The 10,139-nt window shown below is 40.3% G+C and overlaps 1 protein-coding gene across 1 annotated transcript; it reads left to right on the top strand.

Annotated features, from left to right (window-relative positions):
• Nucleotides 1–2,797: 2,797 nt before the first annotated feature.
• On the top strand, nucleotides 2,798–8,462 carry LOC103278666 (CARD- and ANK-domain containing inflammasome adapter protein). Its single transcript, XM_016993205.2, has one exon. It carries the CDS (start codon nucleotides 3,675–3,677, stop codon nucleotides 5,946–5,948), a length of 2,274 nt encoding a protein of 757 aa, XP_016848694.1. The 5' UTR covers nucleotides 2,798–3,674; the 3' UTR covers nucleotides 5,949–8,462.
• Nucleotides 8,463–10,139: the final 1,677 nt, after the last annotated feature.

Consider the following 10,139-nt stretch of genomic DNA (forward strand, 5'->3'; position numbering starts at 1 on the left):
GGGTTCGTTCTCCAGACCCTTGATCATTTTAGTTGCCCTCCTCTGGACACATTCTAGCCTGTCAATATCTCCTTTCAATTGTGGTGCCCAGAATTGGTGTTTAATGTTGGAGATATGTTATACTGGAGGACTTCATTTTGTCAGCATTATCAAAAATTATCAGCAGTATTAAAGTAAGCTTTGGACCTAATACAGTTTTTTAAAATAACAGATGTATTTCCAACACTGGTACAAGTGGACTGATTTTTCTTTAACTGTCAAAACCTAATTTGCAGCTCCCATTAGCTAAAGAATTCCTGCTTCCCTGTCTGATAACACTTTGCGGCATTTTTATATATTTACATATTGTCATTGAAGCATAATACTTTTTCAGAAGAAGCTAAATCTGATAGTTAATTTCAGTTAAATTAGTCCTGCTGAATCAATGGAAACCAGGAAAGGCAAAACTTATGTAAATCAGTTGATCCAATGGGAATATCACATTTGGGACTAGCAAATGAATTTAGTCCAATGCTGCAATCGAAAGTGAAAATGTTTGAAGGCTTTGTGTCACGCTTGCTCATTCATTAGTTCACAGCAAAGGACTTGAATGATTTCAGAAAAGAACTGATTGTAGAATAAATAAATATTGTGTTTCTGCGACTGAAACTGAAATTTAAATGCATTCTGGGAAGCATCAAGAACATGACTGAACTCACTACTGATAGATTTATGTTCATTTATTCCAGCTGTTATGTCAAACCAAACACCCTAGAGAATGTAAAGAAGGTATTGGAAACCATTCAGTTACATGGCATGCCATTTTAACAGGTTCCAGGTCTCCCATTAGCCTAAAGCACACTGCCAAGTGTGGCCATTGAATACGCTCAAAGGGAAAGAGTGACCTCTTCTGGATTTTTCATAGAAATGTATTTGTTCTCCTTATTGGGAGGGGAGGATAGTGAAAAGGAGGCATGTTAAGCATATTTTATGTTGATGAAGCATGTTTTGAAAACAGACTCTTGCATTAATTAAGAAACATCTTCAACTCAAAGATTAAAACAAAACCAACAATCCATGAAGCTTCAAAGCACACAGAGCTTCAAAGCCAAATACAAAGACTAAATAATTAGCTATGAAACACCCATCTTTCTCTTTCAAGTGGTGATTGATTTAGCTTAGTGGCCCTGTTATTGGACCTTACCAGATGAAACAAACAAAATGTCTTGAAATGCTTCAGTGGATACAAAATGCCAAGTAGCTAAGATTTCATGGAGTGCTAATTCAAATGGGAGATTCTAACAGATGTGGTCCTGAAAGGTCTGCCCTAACCACAGACTATCATAGCATAGATACTTGGGAACATTAGAACAATCTATGCATACTCCTCAATTTGTGGATCTTGATTTCAATAATTGTCTATCAAATGTGTGGGTACTGTGCTGTGTGTGTTATCCCTTTTCTGTGTACAATTCTCCAAAGTCCTTTATAGAAGAGTATTTGAACCCATGCCTGGGCAGATGACCAGGGACTGACAGTGGAATCATTGCTTCCCAAGTCACTGATGCTGTGTATCTCTTTTCACAATGTGTCATGATATGTACAGTGGTGACATGCTCTAGTGGTTACACATTCATGGAAGCCCTCTGTGAGTGGATAGGACAGTTAATGTTGACTATGTTATACTCTATATACTCATGAATACGTCTATACATTTAAATCAAAAGTCTGGATCTATGTATCCATGGATCAGTGAAAATACTACATTTCAATGCTCCAATATAAAAAGGCGAACTAGTTCTGGGTGGAATGGGAAAAGGCAAGAGCTTAGTATGCCCTGGAGAATCTAAAAGAAGCAGCAACCCCATGTAATCCCTCTGTGTTGTGCTTTCCTCTGTCTGCAGAATGACTTATCCATGGATCACATCAAAATCCAAAATTTTGGCCCCAAAACCTATCCATGATTTATACGTGAGTATATACAGTAGTTTATTTACCCTCGAATCTATTTCAGTCACAACATTGAGAGAAAAGCAAGGTAACAACAACAACAACAACAACAACAACAACAACAACAACAACAACAATAATATAAATAATGATAATAATGGCATATGGACATCATATATGGCTGTACTTCTCAAGATGCTGGGTGTTTATATGTGTTTGTGTCTGCTATTTTATGACATCAGAAGTAACTTGCAGTTTCCCAAGTTGCTCCTGACATGAAAAAAATGGCACTGATCTGGGTCAGTAGCTATCAGAAAACAAGCTGCATGCGAAGGAAAGCTATTCAATCCTCTTGCCCAAGAGCTCCAAGAAGCTCTTTCCCATTGTTTTCATTTTAAAGGGAAGAGCTGTACTCCTACAAGGCCCCAGGAAGTACGCTTATCTTTTATAACAACATGTATTGCCTCTCTAAGCTTTGTTTTGACCTTGTCAGCAAAACCATGGCAAATCACCTCTGAAGAAATTTTTACCAGGAAAAGCCTACAGCAGGCTTGCAAACCACTTGAAGGAACATAAGAAATAACAAATGTCTCTGTGAGACCAGAAGTGGTCTTCTGACCACTACTGTCCCATGTGTGTATGTAGTCTGCAAGGAGACACTATCATGTGAATGCTGGTGTAGAGCATCATAGTTTTCCTGCCGCCATACTTTAAATGCCCTTCTTTCTTAGACTCCATGTACACTGCCATATAATGTAGTTTTAGGATGCAGTTTAACTTCATTATATGGCAATATAGACTCATATAATCCAGTTCAATGTAGTTGAACTGCATTCTGAAACTGCACTACATGACAGTGTAGACGGGGCTTTAGAAACCATCACCACAATGTCGACATCTGAAAAACCCCAAATTGTTATAATACATTCCACCTTGAGGTCAGACACATTCTCAACTTTTCAATTTATAAAAAAAACACCAAACAAATTGGTGCTCTCAGAGCATTGGAAAAAATACTACATGTTTGAGGGAGGGGCTTAGAGTCGTAATTCTTGATTATATGACAAGTATTAAAGTCCTATCACAGCAAGAAGACTATATTAACCTGTGGTACGTCTACAATGTTTGACAACTTAAAATCTTTGAAACATGAAACTTACTTTTTTATCACTACTCTTTATGTGGATTGTTTTTGTTTGGCAACATAGCACCACAGCTCCCAAGCACTGTGTGTAACTAACTCAGGAGTATACAAGTTTATCTTAACATTACACAAAGCTAATTACATAGCAACAGTATCTAGCCTGCTGGTTTTCTTCTGACATGTTTGACAGATGGGCCACACAGGGGAAAAAAGTTTTGGTTTCATCAATAGCTTAGCTACCAATTTCGAAAACACAGTTTTCCTCCTCATTTTATCTACAGAATCTACAATGCTGCCACATTTACTGGAATATGTCTGCTGAGTTTTGTTTTGTTTTCCTTACATCTGTCAACTCGGTCTGTTGTTAAGCAATAGAAAAGAGGATCAGAAGGCAACAGCATTGCACAAGAAAAGGTGAAGAGTTTATGCTTTCCTTTCTCTTTTTTTCTTTTTTTCCGTGGTGGTTCCTGAGGTTTCCAGTTGAAGCAGGATGGTGTTTGTTGTCAGCAACTTGTACAGTCCTCTGTAATGATGAACATTTTCCTCTAGTAGATATTGACCTGCAAAGGAATGCCTAATGTATTTAGAATAAATAATTTGCATGATGCATACAATGAGTATATACACAAATCCGTACGCCATAGAAGTCCTGAAAATGAAAAAGAATGAACTTGTAGAGGGCATAAATAACCCTGATCACCTTCTCGACTGCTTAATAGAATATGGCATTTTTACCCCAGAGAAAAAATTGGTCTTGTCCTACTACAGAACACGAAGAGCAAAGAACTCTCGGGTTTTGGATATCTTAGCTTCTCAAGGTGAGCGAGCCTGCAGGCTCTTCTTTTATCCATGTCTGAAAGAGATTGAACCATATCTGTACAGCCAGATAAGGAATTATGTCAGTGATGTGAATGTAAAAATTGGAGATGCAAGAAGGCAGCTGATAGGCTACCTTCTTGAGAAAGATAAAGGATGGACTCAAACAGACAAGGATCTTCAGCAAGAGAAGAAAGATAGCCCTAGGCAGAGTCTGGTGAAGCCACAGAAGCTAGTTCGGGTCAAACATAAATCAAAACAAGTTTCAGCAACAGTGAAATCCATAGACCCTGGTCTTAAGTCTCCTAATGTTTTTGATTCTGTTGCTAAAGGTAATCTTTCTGAGTTGGAAAAATACTTAAAGGAGAATGAGGTTAATGCCGTGAACTCTGCAAATGAAACCCTCTTACACATTGCAGCTGCTCATGGCCATACTGAAATAATTGACTACTTAATCAGCAAAGGTGCCAAGCTGGAAGTAAAGGATCAAAAAGAAAGAACTCCACTCCACAGAGCTGCTAAGGAAGGTCATGGAAAAGCTGTGAATATGCTGCTCCAAGCTGGTGCTGATATGTACACCTTAGCTCAAGAAGGTAAAACCCCTTTACATTTGGCCAATCAGAACAACCACACACACATTCTGAAGAGCATCCTGGAGGAAGAGGCAAGACGACACAAGAATCAACACAACTTTCTCCACATGGCTGCCCTAAGAAATGACAGTGATCTGGTCAAAATGCTTTTAAAGAGTGGTGCTTTGTTAGAAGCCAAAGATGAGAGAGGGCAGACAGCTTTGGGTTATGCTGTGTCTCGGGGATTTAAGAAGACTGTCAAAGTTTTGCTGGAAGCTGGAGCCAAGGTTGACTCCAGCATAATTGATGTTGCGTTTAATAGCAACAACCAATCTCTCTTCAGGTTATTGCTGGAATATGCCAACAAAATGTCACCTGAAACAATGGTATCAGCTCTCTTTAAAGCTGTAGAGCAAAACCTTCACGGCATCGTAGCTGCTTTAATTGAAAGAGGTATAGACATAAATGCTCACAACGAAATGCAGTATACGCCATTGCTTGTGGCATGTGAAATGGGGAAGATGGAGTCAGCAAAAATTCTCATTGAAAAGGGCGCCAGCTTGAAAGAGAAGACACCTGACTCAAGTAGCGCTTTACACCTGGCAGTTCAAGCTGGATCTACTTCCATCGCCAAAATGCTCTTACACAAAGGAATGGATCCCAACATCATGAGTCAGAGAGATCAAAGTCCCCTCCATGTTGCTGCATTTCACAATAAGGGAGCACTGGTGGATGTATTGATTGAAGGAGGAGCTAAAATTGATCCAGTTACTAAAGAACTGCACACTCCATTGCACTTAGCAAGTTACAAGGGACATACTGAGGTTGCTCAGAAGCTATTGCAGAACAAGGCCAAGGTCAATCTGAAGGATAAACAGTCAAAAACGCCTCTGCATCTTGGAGCTGAAAAGGGACATATTGCTCTGGTGGAACTGCTTCTTGGTTCGAACGCTGATCCAAATTCAGCCGATAAAGAGAAAAAAACACCACTCCACCTTGCATCCATAGGAAGCCATCTTAGCACCATAAAAGCACTATTGGCTAAGAAGTCTAGATTTGGGGCCAAGGACATGGATGGTTGCATCCCTGCACACTATGCAGCCATCAGTGGTAACATGGAGATATTAAAAGCTCTATTGGTTGCTGGGAACTATAAAAATATCAATGATAAAAATATTTGGAGAAAGACACCACTGCACCTTACAGCAGAATATGGACACAGTGATATGATGCATTACCTCTTGAGTAATGGCTCAGCCATCAATGCTCTGGACAACAATAAAGATACCCCATTGCACTGTGCTTGCAAAGCTGGCCATTTTAACTGTGTAAACACACTGGTCAACTGGTCCGCTGGAGAAAAAGTCAATTTACAAGCTACCAATAGCCTGAAGAAAACTCCGCTGCAGACGGCAGAATCTAGCTCTACTGATCAACAAGCTCAAATTGTTACTCTTTTGAAAAAGAAAATGTTATTGATAAGATGAATATGCAAAGAAAGGAATTCTGTAATAAATGTTTCCTACCACTGTCTCATACAGATGTCTAGGAGAAAAGAGACATCATGCAACAACTCCCTGGTAACTATTAAAGTTAAACTGTAAAAAGTTGTTGCTTTTAATAGTTTTATCTGGCAGGTATTCAGGTCAAATTATTGCAAGACTGGGAACCATGTAATCCTCCAAAAGTAAGAGTTGTTGGCACTTGGAGATATTATATGATGAGCTTAGTACATCCAGCATGTGAATGAGTCTTTAGAAATAACATAGAAAGCCGGCTCAAATGAAAAGAAATATTTCTGAAATGTGTTGAGGTTTAGATAGGTTCACAGTGGTCTCCAATAGATATTGGTATTACAAAAAGAAAGAAATGAAATCAGAAATCATTATACCTCTGTGTGTGTGTGTGTGTGTGTGTGTGTGTGTGTGTGTGTGTGTGTGTGTGTGTGTGTTGATGTGCCTTCATTAGAGCCAGCATTATGTAATTGTCTGAGCACTGGACTATAACTCTGAAGACCAGAGTTCATATCCCTGTTCAACCAGATAAACCCATTGGAGGTGCATGTACACTACTTTGACTGCCATGCTCAATACAACAGAAGCATGGGAGTTGTAATTTGTTGTGGTATCAATAGTCTTTGGCAGAGATGTCTAAAGATCCATAGCATTGAATCATGGCAGTCAAAGTAGTGCATTAATTTTACAGTGTAGAGGCACCCTAGGTGACATTGAGCAAATCACACCCTCTCAGGCCCCTTGTACACTGTCCTTATATCCCGGGATCTGATCCCAAGTTATCTGCTTTGAACTGGATTATGTGAGTCTCCACTGGTATATAATCTGGGATAAACGGATAATCTGGGATCAGATCCTGGGATGTAGGGCAGTATAGAAGGGGCCTCAGTTTAAGAGGAAGGCAAGGGCAAGCTCGTTTAAACCACAACAATGTCCCCTCAAGCTGTCTGTTGACTAATGATGACCCTATGAATTTCATAGGTTTTCTTTGGCAAGGCACATCCAGATGTAGTTCTGTCAGCTCCTTCATCTAAAATATTACCTACAGCATCTGGTATTCATTGGTGGTTTCTTGTCCAAGTACTAACCAAGCCTGATCCTGTTTACTTATCTGTTAGAAATTATCTTTAAAATTTTGATAATGAAACATAATTTAATGCTGTGTGTATTTTTTCATATCATTTTTTGTAAAACCATAAAGCATTGTTCTTAGGTTTCCCCAACTCCATCTTTGTTGTACAAGTTGCTGAAATGTGTGTTATTAGTCTATAGGCTTTGTGATCCATACATTATGCCTTTTCTTTAAGTGGTGGAGAACACATGCCCTTCCAGGTGTTGTTGGACTCCGCTTCCCGTTATCCTCCACTCCACAATTAGGTTTTTTTCTGGCTAGGGTTGATATTAGTTGAAGTCCAATATTTCAAGGGACACACATTATCAAACCTTGTACTATTTGAACTGGAAATTATTGAGTCTGGGCTCTGTTGTGTATGGCCTGCCTAGTACTTGAGTCTGAGTTCTGAGCTTTTTAGTTTGCATTTGATTACTTATTTTTTCTTAAGTATTACAATTTCCCCAATTGTATTGAACAACCATAAAAACCTAACAGTGGAAGACAACACCAAATGGGTGTCAAACTATCGGCTGCTGGTATGTAATAAAGAATACGTGAAGTACAGTAGAGTCTCACTTATCCAACATAAACGGGGCGGCAGTACGTTGGATAAGTGAATATGTTGGATAATAAGGAGAGATTAAGAAGAAGCCTATTAAACATCAAATTAAGTTATGATTTTACAAATTAAGCAACAAAACATCATGTTATACAACACATTTGGCAGAAAAAGTAGTTCAATATGCAGTAATGCTATGTAGTAATTACTGTATTTATGAATTTAGCACCAAAATATCACGATGTATTGAAAACATTGACTACAAAAATGCGTTGGATAATCCAGAATGTTGGATAAGCTAATGTTGGATAAGTGAGACTCTACTGTATTATATATCACAAGTGGTTTATGGATTCATGATGGCTTGACCGCCAATGCTTAAGGAGGCATAGTCTAGTGATAAGATATCATAAGATATGAGAAATATGAGTATTCCTTTATTGATTTGTTTGATTTGCCTCTTTAATAGATTACTGTTAGATTCTATTCTTTAAAAATCTTATTATAAATAGTTTAAACTCTTTTGAGCATCTCAGTTTGAGTGGGAGGAAAATATGGAATTACAAACATTACTACAAATAAAACATTTAAAAGAAGAAACCATGTGTTTATGAATGAAGCTTCTCTATACGGTGCTGATGGTCATGATGAATAGAATTCATTACGGTTTGGATGCATTCCTGTATGACCTATTGATTTGAGTGTCACATTCAATGCAAGGCATAAGTTCTCTATCAAGCATATTCACACATGCATGTGTGTGCATGTACCTACCCTACAGAACAAAATAAATCTGCTGCCAAAGCGAGTTACCACATTTTTGCATTAGAGCAGTACTGCTTTGGTTTCCAGGAACTGTAATGAAGTACATTTGATGGCTTATACACAATATATTGTAATGGCTTTTTAATGGAAACATTACATCGGCTGGCCAGATTACTCCATCTATATTTTTATTTATTTATTACACTGATATCCCATCTTTTCTCTCCCCCCCCCCCCAAGAGCAGCGTTACAATAGATTGCTAAGCACTCCATGCTGGTGGCAGGGAAGGTTGTAAGATGTGTTTTCATTATTAAAGACAGTTTAATTCTCATACCATTCTTAAAAACCAACTAAATATGACACCACTTTGGGGAAAAAAGAAGTGCTGAACCCTGCTGATTTTGTTTCAAAGGAAAATTGCTAACTGAAAAGAAAAAAATGGTCCAGAATGGTAGTGGATTATAGTGCTCGACTTCAATAGTAGTGCTCAGTTTCACCATTGTACAAGTGGTAGTGCATGAAACAGTATTTATCTGTGGTTCACATTGCACAGCTGTTCAGAACAAACCTCCTTTAACCTCAGTCTCAACCAGGCATGGGCAAATTTCAGCCCTCCAGAAGTTTTGGGCACTAACTCCCTTAATTCCCAACAGTCGGTAGGCTGCTAGGAATTGTGGGAGTTGAAATCCAAAAAACCTGGAGGGTCAAAGTTTGCCCATGCCTGGTCTAGACATTTATTTCTGCTAGTACAACTGCAGCATTCAGTTGATGCCGGCAACATAACAATCTCTTTGCATATTGCTTGCACCCAGGGGTGGCCCAAGCGGTAAGCAAACTAAGTATTTGCAGAAGGCGCAATCCTCTAGGGGGCGCAGTTGAGGCACATCCAGGCGCCCAGACTCCAGCTGCAAAAAGAGGGAGGAAGCAGAAGTGAGCTCTCGACTGTGAGGAGAAGGGAAGGGGTGATGCCGGGGACCGAGCCCGTGGCCGCCTCTCCCCACGCCGCTTCCAGGGCTTTCCGGAGATTCAAGCACGGCCTGCGTGGGGGCTTGGCAATGAAGTAGGCCGGGAGTTTGACGAGGGAAAAGTCCCTTTCCTCGCCAAACCCCTGGCCTCCTCTGTGGCTGCAAGGGAGGAGGCTGGGGGCTCGACGAGGAGAGAAGCGGCGTTTCCGTTGCCAAAGGCAGCTTCCCTCCTCGCCAAAGCCCCAAACTCCTTCCTTGCTGCAAGGGAGGAGTTTGGGGCTTTGGGGAGGGAAACACCGCCTCCCTCCTCGCCAAAGCCCAAAACTCCTTCCTTGCTGCAAGGGAGGAGTTTGGGGCTTTGGGGAGGGAAACACTGCTTCTCGCCAAAGCCCCAAACTCCTTCCTTGCTGCAAGGGAGGAGGCTGGGGGCCCGATGAGGAGAGGTGGCAAATAATTGGATGAGGGGGGGAAGGGGTGCCAGAAATACTGCTTGCATACACTTGGAAATTACCTAGGGCCGGCTCTGCTTGCACCTCTGTGGAGGCTGGAGAAAAACAAGGAAGAGAGAACTTTTAGCTAGGAATTGAGATCTATTCTTCCCCTCTGCAGCAGCACCTCCTCTGACCCTTTTCATTTCTTGAAGTGGACATTGAGGGGTGCAAGCAGGGAAAAAGCAACAGATGAAGGCCTCCTCTGATTATTCAACAGGCTGGAACCAGAGGGCTGTCAAAAACTGAAAATGCAAATGCCAGTCTTCTTC

The sequence above is a fragment of the Anolis carolinensis genome, chromosome 4, assembly GCF_035594765.1.
Source record: "Anolis carolinensis isolate JA03-04 chromosome 4, rAnoCar3.1.pri, whole genome shotgun sequence".
Classification (NCBI taxonomy): domain Eukaryota; kingdom Metazoa; phylum Chordata; class Lepidosauria; order Squamata; family Dactyloidae; genus Anolis; species Anolis carolinensis.

Excerpts from the sequence above, each read along its gene's own strand:
- LOC103278666 (XM_016993205.2), top strand. The coding sequence starts at position 3,675 with ATGATGCATACAATGAGTATATACACAAATCCGTACGCCATAGAAGTC.